Here is a 23,806-nt window from a genome sequence, read left to right as displayed (position 1 = left end):
CATAATGCTTTTGGTTTTCACTCATGCCTTTTTATTGCTGAGTGGTAATAAATTCATTGTATATATTTATCAGAGTTTGTTTTATCCATCCTCCTGTTGTTCCCAGAATATCTGAAATAAAATAAACACTAGGTTTAGGAATCTAGCTAGACTTGTCTCTGCCACTTTTTAGCTGAGTAATCTGAAGCTTCAATTTCTTCATCTGTAACATGGAACCAATACCACTGATAAAAAAGTATGCTTTGTAAAATGTAGAATGCCTTAGCAGTGTAAGTTATCACTGATTTTACCTCTAGACGTTTCTATGTTTTATACTCAGTTTAACCTAACTTATTCTTTGCTTGGTCTTTTCTCCTATAACCCACTCCTCTGAGCTCTCACCTATCTCAGTACTGGCTAGGGACCAAAGGCATAGATTAAGATTGACGAATCAGAACCAAAGCCAATTAAGCTGCCTGGAGTTACACACTGAATTTTGACTCATTTTGACTTGTGGTAACAAAGCATTTTATGCAGAGTAGGCACTCTCTATTTCAGAATCTTCCATCCATCTTGAGCCATTTTAACTTTGATTGTTTCAAGCTATTTCCTTCATTTGATTATGTACATTTTGACTTCAAATTGACTTCTCTAATTCACAAACGTATTCAGCAAGGCATGTTAAAGAAGATGCTCATTAGGTATCTGTTGAATGACTAAAGAGCCAGACTAATGGTATTTCACTGTTGTGTTTAAAATCCACTTTACTTGAGATTAATAAAATTGTATGAGATGCAAAAACATAGTTTTGGCAGTAAAGAATTAGGAACCAGGAGACTAGAAAGATCAGAGTAATATGAGATTCAACACAGAATCTCAACAATGAGAAATGAACATATTGAAGAATCATGTTACACTGTGTAATACAGTCTGGAAAGATATGAGAAACTGAAAGAGTTGCATTACGGTTTTAAAAATCACACACGCAGACACACAGAGAGAAATAAAAGGCTAAACTAATCATTAATAATAATTTAAATGGTTCCCAAGTGTGAATGACAAGATATATTATTCCTTTTCTACATTTAACCCAAAAAAATATTTTTCAGAAATTCTAATTCTGTACATTTGCTCACTAGGAACATTGTGTCAATTTGATTCATGAGAAACAACTGAGACTAAATCCCTGGAACAATGATAAACTATGTAGTTAACATGAGGATTGTTTTCATAATTCTTAATTTGCAGAGCAAACGACCCGAGACCTCCCTAATGCCACAGCTAAGGGCTGGAAGTAAAAAATAAAAATGACAATTCAACAGATTGAGTTAGAAGACAGCTTTAAATTTTATTCAGAAAATCTACTGAAAACTGCTTTTGGGGAATTATAAAGTTGGTGACTCAGAAAAATGTCTCAAATGAACAAGAAAATGCATTATGGATTACTTCTGAATTACCGAAGGTTAAGTTACTTTCCAAATATTATGGAAATACCACTAATGCTCTATTAATCTATAATTTCCATTACTGCTAAGGAAATGTCAAGACTACAGAATAACTCCTTATTATGTGGATTTATTCATAATTCTTTTAAATACTTCTTTGCAAGTATACATAAAACAAATGAGGAAAAAGAATGTACTAGAGGAGAGAAAAAAATGGTGTAGATGATACAGGTTCTGCGCATCTCTCTTACGACCAAATCAAAGTTGTGACAGAAACAAGGAGAAAGCAGCAAAGAGCCTGCGAATTAGATGAACAAGCCATACAACTAGGAGAGAAATAAGAAATCACCCTGCACCAGCAGAAGGCAGGATGAGATAAGGACGCAAGGCTGCCCAGTCCTAAGCAGCTGAGTGGGACAGAGGCTGTGGCAGAGGCAGCTGGCAGCTGCAGATGTCTCTTAAAGGGGCCATGTCTGTGAGCGTACTTTTGTGTTGATGGATCTGCTTGCTCTGAGCACCAGTGCCGATTCAGTTGCACAGGGACCACCAGGCGGGGACTTACAGAGGGACAATGAGTTGTCGGAGTAAGGGCCAAGGTGAGACAGTCTGTACAGAAGTGCTAGAGGTATCCATTGTTCCTCTGTTGAGCCCTCACCCTTCCCCATGTGCAGATGCAGCACCACCATTGCTGAGATGTCATCAAACTGGAGACCAGAGGTCGCTCTGCCCAGAGGATTCCCTGAAACTCTTCCTCCCCTAACTCATGGCCTCACCAAAGCCACATCCAGGTGTATCCTAGGTGAGTCAGGTGCCCCTTGCTGAGCAGCACCTAGACTCACACTGGTGGCAGCTGACCACGGTTTCTGGCATGGCCTCTTGAGGAACTATAAGCACAGCATCTGTGGATTGTTTACTGAATTTTAACAGGAGAGGCACAGGCTAGGGCTAAACATGGCCTGTAGCTGAACCCCTGTCAGGATTGTGCCATTGGACACCTACTATACAACTCCACACTAATAAGACCAGAAGACTCGGGAGCTTTGCTTAATACATAGAAACAGACACAAAAAGGCAGCCAAATGGGAAGACAAAGAAGCAGAAACCATATGAGAGAACAGAACAGAGATCCAGAAAAAATGGAATCAAGCAATCTAACAGATGCAGAGTTCAAAACACTGCTTATAAAGATGCTCGATGAACTTAGGAGAAGTGTAGATGAATTCAGTGAGAACTTCAACAAAGAGATAAAAAACATAAAAAGGGAAATGGAAATTATAAAAGAAAACCAGTCAAAAATGAAGAACACATTATCCAAGATGAGAAGTATACTAAATGGAAAAAACAGAGTGGATAAATAAAAAAGAAGATCAGATGTCCTACACAGAGGATGAGGAAGCCAAGGCCACTCAATCAGAATGGCAAGACGAAAGAAGCCAAGACTATAATAATAATTTAAGGAGCCTATGGAACACTATTAAAGGTAAAAATATCTGTCATAGGGGTACCTGAAGGAAAACAAGAAGTTGAAGAGCTATTTGAAGAAATAATGATGGAAAACTTCTCCAACCTGGTGAAGGAAATAGACATACAACTCCAGGAAGCTCAGAGAGTCCCAAAAAAGATGAACCCAAAGAGGCCCACACCATGACACATCATAATTAAAATGCCAAAGGTTAGGACAAAGAGAGAATCTTAAAAGCAGCAAGAAAAAATCAGTTAATTACCTATCAGAGAGCACCCATAAGACTGGCAGCTGATTTCTCGAAAGAAACTATTCAAGACAGAGGAGCTTGGCATAACATATTCAAAGTGATGAAAACCCAGGATCTAAATCAAGAATCCTTTGTCCAGTAAAGCTGTCATTCAGAGTTGAAGGACAGATAAAGAGCTTCCCAGACAAAAATAAGCTAAAAGAATTTATCGACACCAAGTCAATATTACAGGAAACGTTGGAGGGACTTCTTTAAGAAGAAAAAACATATATCAAAAACAGGAATAAAGAATGGTAACAACTACATTCCTATCGACAAGTACCTCAAATGGAAAAAAATTAAGTGCTCTAACTAAAAGATAGAGTAGCTGAATGGATAAAAAAACAAGACCCCTACATATGTTGTCTATAAGAGACTCACTTTAGATTAAAAGACATACACAGACTAAAAGGAAGGGGATGGAAAAAGATATTGCCTTGATGGACCTAGAGAGTATTGCACTGAATGAAATGGGTCGGAAAGTGAAAGACAAATAATGTATGATTTCACGCACATGTGAAATCTAAAGAATAAAATAAAACAACAACAACAATAACAAAAGAGAAAATAAACTCATAGATACGGAGAATATTTTGAGGGTTACTAGATGGGAGGGAGGTTGGAGGTGGGAATAAAAGGCAAAGGGATTAAGAGGTACAAATGAGTATCTGCAAAACAGGCATGGAGATGTACAGTGTAGCATGGGGAAGATGGTTAATAACGTTGTAACATGTAAGGTGGAGGATGGCTCTAGATTTAGTGGGGTGATCACTTTGCGAATTATGTGGATCTCTGATCATTAGGCTATACAACTGAAACTGGTATATTATTTATGCCAACTGTAATTGAAAAAAAACTCACTGAATTGTACAACATAAATAGAAGGAACTGTCTATTATATTTCAGTAAAGCTGGAAAAAAATATGTACTAGAATTTCAAAGCTTTTGAGCAGAATACTGTGAAATACACACTAATCTACAATGCTTCTTTCAAAATAAGTCAAAACATTTTTATATTTAAATGACAATTTTTAACAAAACTTTGAAATAAGTTTTGATGACCCTTTAGTTATAGCTATACATGTTTTCTATCCAATTTTGGGCCTGAGAGCAAAGAAAAAATACACATAAAAAGTTAAGTATTACTATTGTTATTATTTTAATAAAAAGCGTAAAAGGCAAATTGTTTCAAACTGTCACTTCCCCCTCCCACACATATAGAAGACATCAGTAATCAACTGTGGTCCTGTTACGGTCTCACAACACAGTGCTTCAGGCAGTGACTACAAATCTCTTAGGCCTGGCACAGTATAACATCTATTTACAACCTCTGATCTATATCATATCAGTTTTTCTGGACATATGGTCCAATGATTCTAAGTGTATTCTATGGTTCATCTAAATGTTTTCTAGGTCAAGAGATGCTAATGAGCAATATATTCCAAGAGTTTTAAAACTGCTATATCCTTATACATACCAATATTAGGACTGTAAAAATAATAAAGTTATATGCACAAGAAAAATATTATTTAAAAAACAAAGAAACTGGAAATCCCTACATGTCTAATAAGAGAATAGGAGAACAGTTAGGCATATTAGACAATTTACATAATGGAAGAAACATACAATGGGAACCAATTACATTACAGTGTTAACTGTAAATAAAGCAGATTTGTCTGTGAAGCACTTTGCTCTCACAAAAAGACTGGAAAAAGAGCGAAAATGTTAAAATAGTATGAAGTATTATATAATGAGGAAAGTTACTAAAATACTAGTAAAGGGCACTGTGGAATTCCATAAGTATCTAAAAGGTTCACTTGTAGATTACGCTAGAAATTGTTATACAAGATAATTTCACCCATTATAAAAATGAAAGATGTACAATCTCCATTCCTGAAAGATGTAAGATAATATGAGAAAACAAACTTTGGTTACTGTTTACTTGCCCAAAAGAAGGTTTTAAGAAAGATAATCTCTTTTTTTTTTATCTACTAATCTGTGATACAGATAAAAGTAACCAATTTATATTTATATTTACTTATCAAATGTTTTCATCATAGCTCAGACTGTTCAAGTTAAGGAATACAAGAATTATGATTAAATATAATTTAAGCTTATTAAAACATGCCAATTATCCTATAAAAACATAAAGTTATATATACACACAAATATACACTTACAAATAGTCAAACATTCCTAATACTAAACATAGTCTGCAATACGTTAGAAATTATACTTTTTAGAATCCAGATGCAGAGCATGTTTCTGCAAATACAAAGAACAAATACATAGGTTTACATACTAAGCCTTCATTTCCCTGGCATGTCAACTTAATTAAACTTCCCTAACAATGAAACTAATTGTCTTAGGTGCTAAAACTATCAGAAAATATTTGCAAGAAAATCTTTCCATAGTGCATGTCACACTTCTCTGGTTTCATAAAGAAGGTTCGCAGAACCTGTACCTTAAGAAGCAAATTGTTCTTAAATTAACCAGTTACAATGACCAGTGTTTTAATGACCTAGTGTTATAATGACCAGTGTTTTCATGTTATTACATATTTTTGTTTTCAAAGTGACTATCAGAGCTCAGTAGGGTATATCTGGCTGCTTGCCCTTCACTCCTGAAACAGCTTTAGGTTACTATATTTTTTTGAAACTTTGTGTTTCTTTTTTGTTTTTCTTTAAATTTTGGTGATTTTACAAGCCTTCTCTTATTCTTAAAGTACCCGTTTTCTCCTTTTGATCTCTTATTGTCTCTCATCTTGATCTAACTTGCTTTAAAGCGGAAATCTAGAGAACTAACCACAGGAAAGCTGGAGGACTTTCGTACGAATTAAATGTATACTTTAGTGCATGATCATTGTGACATTAATTCTAGCAGTTCAGAGAATGTTTTTATTTCCTTCCTGGTTCTTATTTATATTTCAGACTGCTGAATTTGTAGAATGTTTGACTACTTGATTTAAAAAAAATGTATTACTACATATCTATTTATCTAAAAATAAGAACAGGTACATTCAATATAGAACAGATTTGATGTTGACATTAGACTAAACCTTCACACAAATCTGTTATCAAAGAGATGACAACTTGAGATGGGTTTTCTCTGAACAGTTAACATGTAACCAAAAGCTGGAAATGAAATCAAATCTTGTTTATACAGGAGAAATGTGTAAGACCAGCACTCAGGAATAAAATACAGCTTTGTAATTTGAAGCTATATTGCTCAGATACCCTGTATTTCTGTTACAAAGCCCTTTTTATCAATCTACCTTTCTTAGAAACCTCTTGTACATCTTTTCCATGTTCCTATCCTTTAAGTCAAACCTCTACCTGGCACATTGGATTCAATAACTACAGGGGGTGGGGAAGGCTGTGGTGGCTGAAAAGTGACTGCTAGAAATTTATTGCTTGCAGGAAATTATTGCTTGGCTATAGCCCATGAGAACATGGCTACTGCCATGGGAACACAGGCTATTGTACATAGGAACATAACATTCTAACAATAAGCTTTCTGCTTCTGTACCCTTGCTTGCACACCCGACCTGTGGGTCGACAGGTAATGAATAGAAGAAAAATAGACCTTTGTGTTCAGACAGAATGAAGAATAGAGTTTGGGGCTTAAAAACCCTGTACCTCTACATTTTGGGGCTGCTTAATTTGGGGTCTGCATACCCCTGGCAGACCCAGCTGGCTGAATAAAGAGTGTTTCCTATAAAACTCACTGAGTTCTGGTAATCCGTGTGTCTTTCGGGGGCTGGCAGCTACAAGAAGACAAACACAATTTGCTAAGAATGGATCATTGAGAGCTTTTACTTTATTTTTCTTCAAAAGGCCTTATGCTTTTGAACAACAGATGGAATTTCCACCTACCCACAACCAATCACTAGTTCCTGAACACTGGCCTTGTTAATTAAATTTAGAGTTGCAAGTCTGCATATTTTTAATTCTTTGTAGAATAAAGAACTATTCACTGTCAGGTATACTGAGCATTCCAATCTTTCAATAATAAATGCTATGACTAATTTATTAATAAATACAAAAGCTATTCATGTATACATAAAGTACAGAGAATAAGGCCTCTTTGATTTAGGGTAATTGGATTTAGTACAGACTAAATTTTAAATCACAGAATTTCTTTTACCCTCAGGGATATAGAAAAACTAAAGTCCCAGCACCTGACTATTAAAGCCTAAGTTAGCCACCAATAAAAACTACTAAAAATAATTATTAGCTTATATATTTGTATATACACTAGTATTTTCATAGTTTTAGAGATGTAAATTCTAATGTAATTGAATCTATAATACTGTATGCATTAATTTTCATAACAAGTTATAGTCTAAAGATAAATTTCAATTTAACTAGTCTTGATAATAAAAATTTTACATTATTGAATTCCATTCTAATGAGGCTCTCTCTATATTAATCTTTTTTCCTATATATTATGCTTAATAGTACTGTTTACAGTGTCAAACCAGGAAAAAAAAGGTTAATTACATGAATGAGATCAGTGATTATCTAAAAAGTTAGAAACTTAATGTACAAAATCTAGCAGTATCATTCTATGTCTGTGTCTTCAATAAATGACTATAATTGTGTGAGGAGTCTTACTACTATGTCCTGATTAACTCCATTAACCTGACAATCTCCTGTTTTGATAGTGGGTTTGTCATTTTCTCTCTGTAATTCTATCTGTTTTGTTAGTCTTAGCAAATTTGTTCCTTTTCTCATTTTGTGACACTCCTCCCCTAATCAATAATGATGCTTTTTGCCTTATAGTCTACTCCTTCTCATGTTAATATAGTTACATCAGCTTTTGTTTAATTAGTATTTGCCTGAAATACTTTTTCTCCATTCCTTTACATTCATCTTTTATACATTCTTATGTTGTAGGTAATATCATACAAAGTTAACTTTAGTTATAGATTCTATACAAATTGAGATGTGTCAGTAGCTAGTTTAGTCTATTTACATTTATCATGATAAATGATATATTTGAAATCAATCTTACTAGGACCTTTTTGTATGATTTAAAAATTTTTTTTATTTTTTACTTATCAGCCTTTTACTTAACTGGTGCTTATCTCTTTTTATTCATTTTTCCATCAATTCATTTAGAAGTTATATATTCTATTTCTATTCCATCAGTAGTCATAATTTAATTGTTAAAATGCATACCTAATTTATGTCAAAGTATTTGTACGGCTTTATAGTCCTCCTGAACCATACAAGCATTTTAGAATGTTTTAAAATTGATTATCTCTTCCTCACTTTAAACTTTAATGTGAAACTGTATTTTAGTTCTATCTTGTTTATATGTCCTAAATTAGTCACTATTATTTATTTTATGCAATTAAGACTTAGATTTACCTACATGTTTACCAATTATTTGAGCTTACTATTACTTTTAACTACTCAATCTTTCTTTTTGAGTTGGAATTCCTTCTCCTTTGTTACGCCAATAAATGGCTTTCCTCTCACTCAAAATGAAAGCCAAAGCCCTTCCTATATTTTGCAATGAAATGGCTGGAATCATCTAGAGTTAAGGTCACAGTCTCAAGTATATTAGACTGGGTCACAGGAATTCTAAGAAAGCCAGATCACTGAATTAGTCTCTATAGTCTTTCAGTATTCAGGAATGCAGGCATATTAGCAAGGTTGAAGAAGCAGAGTCTTGAGAACTAAAAGCTCAGGGTTGAAGGTCCCACTTTAAGACGGTATGATCAAAGTCCGGAACCAAACTGCTTCAACAGCTACGAGAGCCTGAGCCACATGTATCTGTCTCCTTAGCCCAAATAAGTGTGACCAGTCTTTTTGGGTGATAGTTAAATTATTTCTTCTGTTAAAAACTTGCATATGGTAAAAACTGAAATAGAACTGAAAGGCATAAATTGAAAACCAAAAGTTCTATATATCCTCAGTCCCATTCTCCACAGTCATATACTAACATTGTCTTGTTGTGACCCAGAAAAAAAGAAAAAAGAAAAAGCATAAAACAGCATTTACTTATATATTTATTTAACTATAGGTGATACTACTACATATATTATTTTTACCTTCTTTTCCTAGTCTAATGTATCTTAGAGACTTTTCCAAATGAGCACATAGAAATGTTTATAATACTACAAGTATTTCCCTTACCAATGTGTACCCAAGTTCCCAAACTACCAATATTTTCTTGAAGCATTTTCTATGGATGCTTGAGAAAGAAGGGGATTTGAATTCTCTAGAACTCAATATTCCCTGTTCTTACTGTCAGTCTTTGAAAGCTATTAGAATTAGTTAGAAATTCGATTTCCCAACTAAGTAGGGCACTCAGCAAGGGCTCACATTTGTTTTGAATTAACAAAAGTGAAAATAAGAAATCTACGTCCAAGAAACAATGCCTTACATGTACACAGACACTTCACATCCCTTTATTTGCTCCAAATTTCCAAAATGTACAACATATTAAATTTAGTTTTAGTTAGTTTATTTTAGTAAGTTCCTAGATGTCTAAACTAGGAAGAGGTGGGTGGCTGGTGAATTTCCATTTTTCCTAGTATCCTTTTTCATTTTTTTTAAGGTTAGTTTATTAAATATTAAAGATTCAATAAATATCTTCCAAAATTTATAAAAGCATTCATATCCTTTAAAGTTCTAGATTGAATTATTCTTCTATAAACCTAGATACACCTATGTGCCACCTATACACATCCCTATACAATGCAAGTATTTTTAATTGAAACATAAAACCAAGATAGAAATGTATAAAAAAAATCAATATACAGATAAATGAATTATCACAAATAAAAAACTCTTGTAGCCACAAGCTGACAAAAAATTTAAATTAAACATTACTAAGACTCTAAAAACCCTCCCCTAAGGTCCCAACTCAATCACCATCTCCTCCTTCCTCCAGGATGATTTCTTTATATAAACAGAATCATTCGGGATGGTATATTATTATGTATGTATACATCTATACATAGATATCTATATATAGATGTATATTGCTCAACATTATGTTTGTGACATTCATCTATGTAAGAATGTATATAAACTGCAGTTTATTCATTTCACCTGACCTGTGAGTTGACAGGTAATGAATAAAAGGATAGACCTTTGTGTTTAGACAGAATGAAGAATGGGATTTTGGGGTTAAAAACCCTGTACCTCTACATTTCGGGGCTGCTTAATTTGGAGTCTGTGTACCCCTGGCAGACCCAGCTGGCTGAATAAAGAGTGTTTCCTATAACTCACTGAGTTCCAGTGGTCTGTGTGTCTTCCTGGGGCTGGCGGCCTCAACAATATAAGCCCTCGAATCTCATCCCTTTTTGGGGTATTCACTTTTTTTTGTTTTCCTATGATGCCCTCAAGCATATACTAGTGAAAAAAATAAATTTGTATACTTTTTCCCCCTGTTACTCTCTCTACTGTCAGTTTACTTCGCAGACTCGGCTATGGAACTTAGGATGGTAGAGGGAAAGTCTTTCCTCTTCTGCATGTACACTGATTTCACAAGTCATTTATAATCTGTGGATGAAAAAATAGTGTTGTAATAAATCTAACTGAAAATAACCTCACATAAATTCCCAACTGGGCAGGTCATGGTAGGAAGTCATACCCGAAGCCTGTACACTTCTTTAGTAAAAGCTTTTAACCAAGCCCTGTCCATTTTCCGGTGCATCTAGATTAACACACTTTTGAAATGCCAGAAGTAATGCTCTTTTCCAGGCCCCTCGAAAGACAACGACGCTCAAGATAGCACATTAATTCTTCTGAACCTTACTTTGTCCCATCTTCGTGTAGTCTTCCTTAAGTCCCTCCTTAATTCCAAATGTATAAAAGAAAATGCAAAACTGTCACTCTCCAGAGCATTTGAGATCTTGTTTCTCAGCAACTGTTGACAGTCTGGCTCAAATAAACTCATAAAAATTTGTTTATTTTTCTTTATTGGTTTTCTGTTTTCAATTTATTGATTTCTGCTCTCATCTTTATTATTTCCTTCTTTCTGCTTGACATAGATTTAATTTTCTCCCCTCCCCCCCCCAGTTTCTTGAGGTAGATTAGAACACTAACTTGAGAATTACTCCCTTCCCCAATATAAGCATGTAATGCTATGAATTTCCCTAAGATAATTGTATCCCACAAACTATGATACTTTATATTTTGATTTTTATTTAGTTCAAAATGTATCTTTACATTTCCCTTTTGACCCAGGATTTACTTTAAAGTATGTTATTTACTTTCCGAAATTTTGTGGATTTTCCAGGTATATTTTTCAGTTACTTTGGGAGATGGAGTCATAGATCTCTTTGAAATGTTACTACATTTTTCCAAAATATTCACATATTTTATAATTTCCTGGGGTTCACAGATCCCCTGAAATCCTTTCACAGACCTCTTTAGATGTTGAAAAATAATTAAACAACAACAAAAATTTGTCCAAGAAAGAGATATTCTTGATTTCTATCACAGAGAAAAGAATTTCCATACCCACCATAATTTTTTAGGTATGCCTTGAAAATATTGTAAATTGGCACAACTTCATACTAGTGAGTTGAGTGTTGTTGATATAAAAAAAGTCCAAACTTACAGAGTTCATATAGTTTATTTGAACCAAAAAGATTACATACACTGGGAAGCAAGATCTCCAAAACTTCCAGCTTCTTTCTGCATTTGAAATTAAAGAGGGAAGAAAGATTACATGAAGATGAGAGAAAGCAAGGCAGAGATTGGATTGCAGGATAGTTAATAAGACTCTTGAAGGTGGTTTCCTTTCTAAGGGGTCTGAAAAGAGGTATTTCAAAGGTGGATGTACTGAAACAAGGGCCTGCTTAAGGCAAAAATAAAACTTTTACTAAAGAAGTTATGCACTTGAGATGTGACTACTCATGACTGCCAAATTAGAAATTTATGATCAGATCACCCTGTGAAGTTACTTTCAGTAGAACCTCTTTTTTGTTTACACTGTGCTCTGTGCATGATATAGTAAAGGACAATTAAGACAACAGATAGCAGTGAATTTTAGTTTGTATCCTAATTTATAAAAGGAAGTGTTTGTCTTTTCTTCTTTCTCTGTTTGTCCCTGGTGCATGGGGTTTTACAGTTGCCCGTTCCCTCGCCACTACTACCACCACAGCTCTCTAATTCAGAACCATATCTAATGCTGGTGCCTCAGAGATCCCATCACACTGGAATATTGCAGATCCAATTCCTGAGCATGTTTGGCCTTGGTTCCATTTGCAAGGGAATCCTGCCTCTTCTAACACTAGGCTGACACCTATAGCAGCCCTAGGAGGTAAATGTGGGTTTTCTTTGTATTTCTTGTAAGTGTGGCTACAGCTTTACTGTTATGTGTATTTGTATGTCTGTGTGTGGTAAGAAAGAGTGTGCTACTACTGGATCACAACTAAATGCTGACAACTTTTTCTGACAGAAACATACTTCAAATAGTATAATTTTGGAGGATAGATTAGGAAATTAAATTACATTCCTATAGCTTGAACAGGGATAACATTAAAAGCTCTTCTTGGTCACTACCATGCTTGACAAGATTTAAGACTCTATAGTGTTAAGACTTCCATTTCTAGTAAAAATGGACCAGGTAATTCAGACTAAACTTGTCAATGAGAACATCTAGAAAGGCTGAATAACATTAAAAAAATCTTCCTAGTATCGAAGTGCTACCATGGCAGTGAAAAATTTCAGGTTTCTAACTATTACTTGTATTTCTTGAAGTTGGTATGAAAAATTCTATTCACAGACTGAAAAAACTCCATATTCTGAAATAAAGGGGGAAAAAAGTATATTTTGTAATGAAAAATATAAATAAAAAATAGAAGAGGGAAATATTTATTTGAATGTTTTATGTCTGTGGCAATGAGGTTTTAGACAGGTTTTAGACAATAAATATCAGAAATTGTGATAAGGAGTCGATATGTATATATCATCAAATAAAGTCATACAGAAAAAGAGTAATGAGTTTCTTAAAGTAATATTGAAATTATAATTATTAAGTGATTTACCATAGTAATAATTTTGTCTTCTTTGGCTATGAATCGATAGTCAAATGTTATAAATTTAATATACACTTGGAAAAATGTGCCAATCATGTATATGAGGTTAATACCCAAAATATATAAAGAACTCATATAACTCAATAGCAAGAAAATGAACAATCCAATTAAAAAATAGGCAGAGGATCTGAACACATTTTTCAAAGAAGACAAACAAATGGCCAACAAGTACATGAAGAGTTGCTCAGCATTACTAATTATCACGAAAATGCAAATCAAAGCCAAAATAAGAATATCATCTCATGCCTGTCAGAATGGCTACTATCGAAAAAGCCAAGAAATAACAAGTGTTGGTGAAGATGTAGAGAAAAGGGAGACCCATGTGCACTGCTGGTGGGAATGTTAATTGGTGCAGCACTTTGGAAAACAGTATGGAGGTTCCTCACAAAATTAAAAAAGAACAACCATATGAGCTGGTAATTCTACTTCTAGGTATTTATCTGAAAAAAATGAAATCACTATCTCAAAAACATATCTGCATCCCTATATTCACTGCAGTATTATTTACACTAGTTAAGACATTGAAACAACCAGTGTCAGTTGACAGATGAATGGATAAAGAAAATATAATAAATATACACGTACACTGAAATATTATTCAGCTATAAAAAAAGAAGAAAATCCTGCCGTTTGTGACAACATGGATGGACACTGATGGCATTATGCTAAGTAAAATAAATCTGACAAAGACAAATACAGTATATCACTTATATGTGGAATGTAAAAATTAAAACACAAACTCACTCACAGACACAGAAAATAGATTGATGGTTGCTAGAGGTAGGGGATGGAGGGTGGCAGAAATGGGTGAAGACGGTTAAAAGGTACAGACTTCCAGTTATATGATATATAAGTCTTGGGGGTATAATATACAGCAGGGAGACTCTAGTTAACAACACTGTTCTGGACATTTGAAAGTTGTTAATTAAGAGAGGAAATCTTAAAAGTTTTTACCACGAGAAAAAAAATTTATGAGTTGTACCCAAAATTAATATAATGTTATAGTCAATTATATCTCAATAAAATAAATAAATACATATTAAAAAATTTAATACATACTATTAGGAGTCTGTAAGAGAGAATAGGCCTTTGAGAATAAAAAAAAATTTATGCGCTCTCTTTTTTGTTGTTGCCACGTTCCCAGTTTGGCTTTGTGACAGATGTCATAATTGGCCCTAATCCTTTATCCTTCTCTGCATCCACATTCTCTGCTATTTAATATTGCACTGTGGATGGTTTGTTTTGATGAGCTAGACTAAAAGGGCTACTTTCTCTTATGTCTCTGCCTTCAGTGAGATCAAGTCTGGGATAAACTTTTGTGGGATTAGAGACATGTAGAACGGAGCAGAATGTTAACTATGATTAAAGCCAGCCTAGATCAGCACCCAGCCTGCTGTGAGTAAGCTTACCCCCAATCAGCAAAGTCATCTAGCTGACCCTCATCTGCCCTGAAAAGTATGAGTGATAAATGCCTATCATATGCCACTCAGTTTGTGCAGTTGTCTGTTATACAACATTCTTGTGGCAACAGAATATTAATTCAGATTTTGACAGATTTTAACCAACAACTTTGAAGATTTGACTTTCTCCTGAAAACATTTCCTACTGACAATAACCATTATTTGATATTTCTGTTTTCACTATGGCCTACTGAATATTAGACAAGCATAACCAACTACTACTGATCTGGCATAGCCTCCAGAAAATCAAACTTTCACAAGTCTGAGAAGCAAGTCAGAGCTATTTTTTTAAAAAAGGAATGATCCTAAAATAGCCCAATATAAGAATACTTAGATGTAAGAAAGAGTGGAAGGTTGTCTAAAGAATCAAGAGGGTAGCTAATCCAAAGTGTATCTGTATTACAGCTAAAGTGCATTTGGTTCAAGAGAATCTACTGATATGTTTCATTTGTTTGCATACAATATAAAAACTCTTTCCAGTGATTTCATATTTTAAAAAAATCAGTATTTATTTGAATGATAACATGTGTTATTCCCATATGATATTATATGGGGTAATATCCAGGTATGTGACATTTAAATCTGCATTAAATAATCCTTTTAAAATTAAAAATGTTGAACTCATATGTTTCCATATCATAACTTAAATATCGTACATGTAGGTTTTCTTCCGTTATAGGAATGTCAAGTCTCCAAATTACTTATGAAATTATTCGAAGAATAAAATGTGTGTTTATAAAGCTTTAAAAAACTCTACTGCCATCTAGAACTATTGACCTCATAACAGCTACTGAGCTGCACTGAAGGTGAAACTCCCCCTTTAAATGTCATCCGTATTGTTTCAAATGGTCTGCAACCTAATTAATTGTCAATCTACTTTCTCACAGTTTATAACATTTGACATTTATACACTAAGATTCTAGATGTCAGCCCTTGAAACCATGGGATAACAGTTATTTTTGGAAAATGTCCTAACAATTTACCTTTTAAATGGAATACTTATTAGTATATTTGCCAATAATAGATTGGGCAGAGAAGTGGCAGTCTGCAAAGGAGACTATATTAAACTATTAAACCATCTAAGTATCCGTTATTGTCTGAGAGTTTGTACCCCCATAATTCCTAATGATAGTATTAGGAGGTGGGACCTTTGGGACATGATTAGGTCATAAGGGTGGAATGCTCATGAATGGGATTAGTGCCCTTATAAAAGAGGTTTGAGAAAAATTTTCCCCTTCCACCCTGTAAGGTTACAGAGAAAAAGATGGTCATCTATGAGCCATGAAAGAGGCTCTCACCAGACATCAAATGTGTTGGTACTTTGATCTTGGACTTCCCAGCCTCCAAAACTATAAGAAATAAATTGTTGTTGTTCGTAAGCTACTCAGATTATGGCATTTTGTTATAGCAGCCCAAATGTACTAAGACGCTATCCACTAAAAGCATAGAAATTAAATAAACTATAACATAAAAATAAAATACACTATACATATATTAAAATCAGAGACACAGACCTCTATGTCATATCTACGTCATATCAGAAAGTGAATAAGTAAATCACAAAACAATACAGATACCACAAACCCACTTTTCTTAAATAAAAAAGAAAGACATCTGTGTAAATATTCTACAAGAGAGTTTTAAAGCTTGGTCTAGAGTCAAATCTGAGTTTCAATGTTAGTTTCAATAATTGCTAGCTGGCATTCTACTGTTAAGTCTATATTGTTGATGCTACTAACACTTCTCAGACTCAATTCCACATTTTGTAGTGGCAAGTATTGTTACTTCCATTTCATAGGACTGTTGTGAAATAAAAGAAATATATGTAAATGGCTTGGCCTAATCTAAGCTACCATAAATGCTTAATATTGGTAGTTATTTTTATGACCTTAACCTAACCTTAAAAAATGAGTTCTCTGGTACCATTTAAGAGACAAAAAAAAAAAAAATTAAGAATTTCTCCCTATAGAGGTTTAGTCTTGTGTGACCTATGATTTCAGTGATTAATAAACAGAAAAGCCTTACAAAAATAATACATACATGTATAATGATAAAATAACTTTGGATTGTTATGAGCATATAAATGTACTACATGTATAATTTATATATGTTATATTCTACCTTACCCTAGGACAGGGGTTGGCCTGTTAGAAACGGGGCTACACAGTAGGAGGTGAGTGGCCTGCTAGCAGCAAAGTTTCATCTGTATTTGCAGCCACCCCCCAGAGCTAGCATCGCTGCCTCGGCTCCACCTCAAATCATCAGGCATTAGATTCTCATAGAAGCACCAGTCCCCAGTGCCACAAAGGTTGGGGGACTGCTGCCCTAGAACATTAAAATAATAAGGATGAAAAGAAACAACATGCAGTTTTCGTAGACATGTGGAAGAATATATCCAGATACATATAGAATTTAAATGATCATAAGGATGATCCACAGTAAGTGCTAACTTGAAAAAAATCCTTTTATGAGCCTTTATCCTGATGTGAATTAAAGTTATATTATGTATATGAAAATGTTCTAAGAGCCAAGAAAGTTCCACAACTAACACTTAGGGAAATAAATTTAGGACCTTGGAAAGCTGCTCATTCTACATTTCAAGTTTTGTATTTTCAAGTCATCCTTTTTGAAAACATGTTTGCCTTTAAAACTCTAGCTTTTCTTTATCTCACTACTTGAACATTACATTAATGGTCTGATTTCTGACACTTTTCAACCTGTGGACTTGAGGCTTAAATTTTTCATTTATAAAAAAATCCTCCATTTTTAGACTTTATCATACCAAATTTCAAGTCAACATTTCCATTTACAGATAGAATAGTCTACTTAAAAATCTGTTTCAAGACTTTCTCCCACTAAAAACTTAATTTTGGCAACTTTCCTGTTTTCAGAGAAATAAAAGAATAGGTATATAGCAAGATCAAACAATAAAATAGGTCAAATTTAAAAACATAGAGCAGTACCAGAAATATTGTTATTATCAGCCAAAAAATAAAAGATAAACAGTAAAATGTTACTTGTCATTAATAATGTATTTTTACAATTGCTTGCAAGCAAATGATACCCTTTGTACTCTTATTTAATGCTCAGGCTTTCTTCACACACTAAAATAAAAGCCGAAAAATAAACATTTCACTTAAAAATTTTTAAAGTCAATGACATGCTGTTAACCTTTAGCATAGTTGGTTTGGTAGGCCTGAGTAATTTAGGGTCGCAGACTATTTGGCCAACAGTATCATTTCAATCAGATGTTTGTTGCTATATTTTAATTTTGTTAATGCCTTTTGTCATTATTGCCTTAACTGAAGTCACAAGTTACCATTACCACTGTCTCCTGCCACAGAAAAGCAAAATACTTCCTTATTATACATGCTGGTTCTTCCTTATACTGTTTTCCTGAAGTGGGACCATCTATAAGGATTATTTTCCTGACATCTTTAGTAATTACACTAACTCTACTGGATATAATACTTAATTTCATTTATAAAAATAAACCATATTTTTTAAAAAGCAATGAACATAATAAAGCTTCTATAAAAAAAAGCCTGAGAGAAAAATTAGTCATCTAATTACCTACAAAGAGCTTTGACAGTCTCTGTAGGGCCAGTTTTCAATAAACAAAGTTTAAAAAAAGATGCTTCTAAATTATTTGTCAAGGCTGCAAGTACAATTGAATGGAAAATAGCACCATATTAATAGGCAAACCCAATCTGGCCATCCTTTGGAGCTGAAAGTAGGAAGCCTTATAATATACTGTTATCATTAAGAATCATTTTACACAAATTCCTTCAGTTAACTTGCTATCAACCTACCCTAAAAATTATTACAGTACTAACTAGAACTACTAGGACGTAGGTAAAACAAGATTATTTTATTTTACAATATTTTAGTTGAGAGCAGTCAGTGAGGCTAAACAGAAAACACCTTTGGCTACCCTATAAAGATAGTAGAGATATCAAATTTTGGCATATTCTCTAAAATTAGTTTATCAATGGCAGTTAAAAATAATGAACTCTATTTTTCAGATTTCAGTTAGCATAAACATACTAGTTAAATGTACATGCTCAATTTTAATACATTAATGTACAGAATTAAGGGAATTTTAGTCACATAACTATTGTTTTCATTTCAAGCAGAAAAATTTTAGGGTCAAACTTCCATGCTCTGGGGTTAGAACATTTTTCTATTACAATTTTAAGCACTTCAGTTCCTCCAATCGTTTTCTAACAGTTCAAGTTAATTTCACTCTAGGTAACAAGTGCATGAATATCTGCAGTGAGTGGTCACATGAAAGAGAAAATTTGATCAATCTAAAATATATTTTAAAACATACATAGTTAGCCCAGAGAGTGGCACATGCATTTTTTTTTTTTTTTAAGTCTTATAAAACCTGCATGCATTCTGAAAGTATAACAATGGTAGAAGGGCCATTTTTAAAATAGATGTAACATTTGTTTCTGGTTTAAATTCATCAGAAAGTTTCAAAAGGTCATTAAAGTAAAAATGCCAGTAAATTTAGTCAATTCAATATTTATAGTTAGTCAAGTACTGTCTAATTAGTCATTTTCAACATAATCATGAAAGTTACAGGAAAGATATCACTTACAAGCTGTTCTGATTTTACGCCGTATAACTGGATGGTCTTTGCCACGTTTTTTGACACAGCTAATGTGAGGTTTGCATCAACAGCAGCTACATTTAGTTCACTGGAGAAAACAAAAATAGACTTTAATTATTAGCAGCATAGTTCATCAACAAAGTAAAGAACAACATATAAACCTAAGACCAATAAGCAAAATGGTGATTCTTTTTATAGATTTCACTAACTGCTTCTAAGAACTGGTTGTGTTCTTTCATTTTCCCTCCTAAATACAGCATTAGAAAAAAGTATTTTGTGATGGCTTGGTTAATGACCAGTTTCTCATTAATAAAAGTACGTCATATGTGGGTTCTGGCTGTGAATAAGAGAGTAAATTGTGTACAGATTTTAAAAGTAGCACTTTTGATAATACAATTAGAGACACTGCATATCACAGACATCTGCAAGGAAATGATAGCTCTTGTGTGGAAACGATGACCTTGGAAGGACATAGGCTAAACATATAAATTACACAATATATAAAGATACTCAGTTTTTATAGAAAGTATGCCAATTCAAGCTATTTTGTGTAGAGTCGCTTTTTTAAATATAAAGCATAACAAGAATTTGAAATTTTAAAATTTGAATTCTTTAAGTATTTTTTTGTTATGGCTATTTTCAACTTTAACATTGAATTAATTGGGATATTTGAGCTAACTACCAATAACAACAATGAAAAGTGTTTACAAAGACCATGGAAAGAATATTAAGAGTTAAAAGTTGCATGAAAACCCACAATACAGGTAGAAAGCAGGAAAAGTAATTATTATCTCTGAAGTAGAATAAATCTTGGCACTTACAAGATTCTCTTTATGAAGAAAATGAAGCACTTTGAAACAACACAAATATCCTTTCATATAATAGTGAGACATAATATTATTAATGTTCACATTTAAATTCTAAACACAGGCATACTTATGCTTCTATAAGCTCCACATTATATTTGATTACAGCATTGTCAAGCTGCATAGAGGGATGGAGAGATGCCTCTTTAATATTTCTATAAGCAGGTCAAAGAGATCAAGTTGAATCCAGTGCTGTTTTGTCATGGCCATGCCCAACAGATTACAAACACATTAGGGTTAAAAAAAAAAAAAAAATCCAGAGTCAGGACTTTTGGAGAGATTTGGGATCAAGATACTGGGCAATTTAGACACTGTGTAGGTATATATGCAGCTTATGTGTATATTATACCTGAGGCTTCTTAGTCTTATTCTCCCATGCCTCAGAATCATCGTTGTCAAATTAATAGTCTAAAAGAATCTAGACATTTCTATACCTTGGTCCTATATTGGCTAACCACTATTTTTACTCCTCAAAATATTCACATCAAATGTACAGACCTACTATTATGACAACTTATTAGCCACGACAGGAATGAGATAGTCAACTGCAAATTAATCTGAGTTACTGTAAATGTCTAAAGGCAACAGTATAATTACATTATCTGTAAGCATTTAGGTGGCACCTCTGTTGGAATACCTTCCCTCTTGAGAGTTTTAAAAGCTAACACATTCATTTAGAAAGCTTAAAATAGCAAACACAAATAAACTAGTCAGGATTATAATCCTGTGCATGCCATGAGGTACTTTCTGAATTTAAGATAAGAAACATTATCCTCTATGCTTTAGCTTCTCAAATTGTAAAACTATAGTTACACTTTCTTTACTGTGCAATACTAGAACTTTACTATAACATAAAGACTTAAGTTTACTTTGCACCATTGACAAGATACAGAATAATTAGAAGAGACTATTTTTAGACTGTACTTAAATGGTTGTACTAATTGGAATCTCAAGTACTTTCTTTACATGTTCTCATTCACTGCAAAACTCTTGATTTAATTGCAGGACTAATTACTTGAATAATTTGAGATAAACTGAAAATACACTGTTATCATACATGACGAGCAGACATGGCAAGCTATTTATGACATGTCATTATATAAAAAATACATACCTTGCTATAGTTTTAATGATACCTTCAAGCTCATCTGCAGAAGGAGGATTACGACCACCAGTGGGGAAAACCAAGTTGATAGGATCAAAGAGTCGAGATAAGGATTTTGAGAGATAAGCTGCCTCATAGGGTTGTAGCGAGTCTTTCAAAGCCTTTTCTGGACTGTGGGACAGAATTTATTAAAAATGAATGCTACTGTATCAGGCTGTAAGTACTTTTCTTAAAAAACAAAAACAAAAACAAAAAAAACTTCTCTCTTAAATAAGATGTAACTCTATAAAGAGAAAAGGAAAAATTGTTTAAAATGTATATTGTTAGAAATAATTTCATAATTAAACATATATTAAGGACTAAACATTTTAATGTCAATCCTAAGTATAAATGTAATATAATATGCACTAGTATCCAATAAAGTAATAAGTCTGTTACTTGAAACTTAAATAACACTAAAAGCTTATTCTAATGGGGCTATGCCTCTACTTTGCAAATCCTCTTTTCATAGAGTATTAACACATACACAAGACAGGCAAGTCTGCAGAGACCTGTTCCACTAGCTCAATCCTTTTTACCCATAAAGTTTACTGACTAAGAGAAAAGCATACATATAAGTCTAGGTTTTTATCAGTCCTCATGTGCTAAAACTGTTGCCAACAAGAATGAAGGCAAATAAGTATTTGTTAAAGTCCTACAATCACAAAGATACTCCCAACTGAAGTTCTAAGCTAATTTGTTTTACAATATTCTTTATAAACTAAAATTTAACTTACTAAATATTTCTTTCCTTCTTACTCTTCCCTTGTCTTCAATTATTTGTGTCAATTTTCATTTAGTGGTCTAATTATTGGGTCTTATAGATTTCCTCTGACAATTACTATCAAGTTTATAACCATTATTTCTATCTGCTTTCTTACTCCTATAGTTAATTTCACATCTTCTCACATTATACCTGTTTATGATCCTTTTACCAGCTCTACCACTTTTTTTTTATAGTGACATTGGTTAACAAAATCTAGTAAGTTTCAGCTGTACAATTCAACAGCTATATATATTGTGTGTTCACCACCCATAGTTGGGTTTCTTTTTGTCACCACATATTTGACCCCTTTCACCCCATTTATTTCCCCCTCTCCCATCCCTCCCACTCTCTGGTAACCACCAGTCTACTGTCCATGTCCATGGGTCTCTGTTTGTACATCTTGTTTGTTTGTTGTTTGTTGTTTTTAGGTTTATATCCCACATATATCTTAAGATAATACTTATCTTAAGTATTAACCTGATCTGCTCCTTCATGTATATACAACATGGCTTTCTCCTTTCCTACTCTTTCTGATTAACTGACAAGACCTAGAGGCAGAATGCGCTTGGCTCCTACACCGTAATTCCACAGTTACAGCAATACTTTCTAATTCAATAAGTATTTTACTCAGCTCATACTTACTAAGAATACTATGTATCAGGCCCCTGTTAAGTGCTAGGAAGATATAGATTAAAAGTGTTTTACAGTGTTAGTAAAGAAATGTAAGTAAATTGCTAATTATAATAACTTCTATAATAGCTGAACACAGACCAATGGGAACAGTGAAGAACTAGTGTCTAAATCTGCCTGGGTAAATCCTCCATTGAAGTTCATGCCATCTATTTAAATGTCTCATTTTTCCTCCTCTCATTTACTAACCTTAAGAAACTTCCCTCTAACATAAAAATTTCAGCACTGAATTATAAGTACTAACACTCTTCCTGTTCTCCAAATCTGTGAGGATCCTTGGTGTCTACAATGTCAAATAGGTAACTGTTCTAAAATCTGTCCTGTGTTAGAAGTCTATGTTTATTCTAACTTTACTATGGAGCTTCCATATCTGAGTTAGCATTTTGAACTGTTTCAACTCTAAGATCCCCAAGTTTAAGGACAACTTTCCACATCCCCTCTCTCCTCTATTTCTTTCCCACCTACGAATACTATTAAGTCTCTACCATTTGCCAGGAACTTCCTAAGTGCAGGAAATGTAGCAGTGAAGTCAGTTTAAAAAATTATCTGTTGGACGTGGTTCCATAGTGTAGCAGTTAGCACCTCTGCTTTACACACAGAAGGTACTGGGTTGGCACCCCAGTGGACCCATGGTCCATGGTCTATGGCCATGACACCCTGAACAAGCCCAATGTCCGATCTCAGAAGCTAAGCAAGGTTAGGCCTGGTTAGTACTTGGATGGAAGACTACCTAGGAAGACTAGGTGCTGTAGGCATAAAAAAAAAATTATCTGTTCTCCTAAAGTATACATATTAATGACAGATATGCAAAAATAAATAAATAAATAAATAAATAAATAGAGCATTTTAAATGAACTAAATATGGACTATGATAGAGGCATAAATTCTGAGAAAAAATAAAGCAAGAAGCCAGAGAGAATATGTTTAGGTCTTTATCTCATTTTTTCACCCAATTTTAGAGAGGGTGAAGCAAGAGAAGACTCACTGAAAAGACCTGAGGGAAAAGAGAGAGGAAGTTATA

The 23,806-nt window shown here is 33.7% G+C and overlaps 1 protein-coding gene across 4 annotated transcripts in view; it reads right to left on the bottom strand.

The window, feature by feature from the left end:
• COG5 (component of oligomeric golgi complex 5) overlaps nucleotides 1-23,806 on the bottom strand; it is a 275,480-nt gene that overhangs the window by 41,806 nt on the left and 209,868 nt on the right. For all 4 annotated transcript variants that reach the window (XM_036230277.1, XM_016145849.2, XM_016145848.2 and 1 more), the window contains exons 13-14: nucleotides 21,300-21,461; nucleotides 19,308-19,407 (exon numbers count right to left, since the gene is read on the bottom strand). In XM_036230277.1, coding sequence (XP_036086170.1) covers nucleotides 19,308-19,407; nucleotides 21,300-21,461 — 262 coding nt within the window. The remainder of the gene's footprint in view (nucleotides 1-19,307; nucleotides 19,408-21,299; nucleotides 21,462-23,806) is intronic.

This window comes from Rousettus aegyptiacus, unplaced genomic scaffold (assembly GCF_014176215.1).
Source record: "Rousettus aegyptiacus isolate mRouAeg1 unplaced genomic scaffold, mRouAeg1.p scaffold_m13_p_13, whole genome shotgun sequence".
Classification (NCBI taxonomy): domain Eukaryota; kingdom Metazoa; phylum Chordata; class Mammalia; order Chiroptera; family Pteropodidae; genus Rousettus; species Rousettus aegyptiacus.
This window is presented reverse-complemented; position numbering and strand designations above follow the sequence as displayed.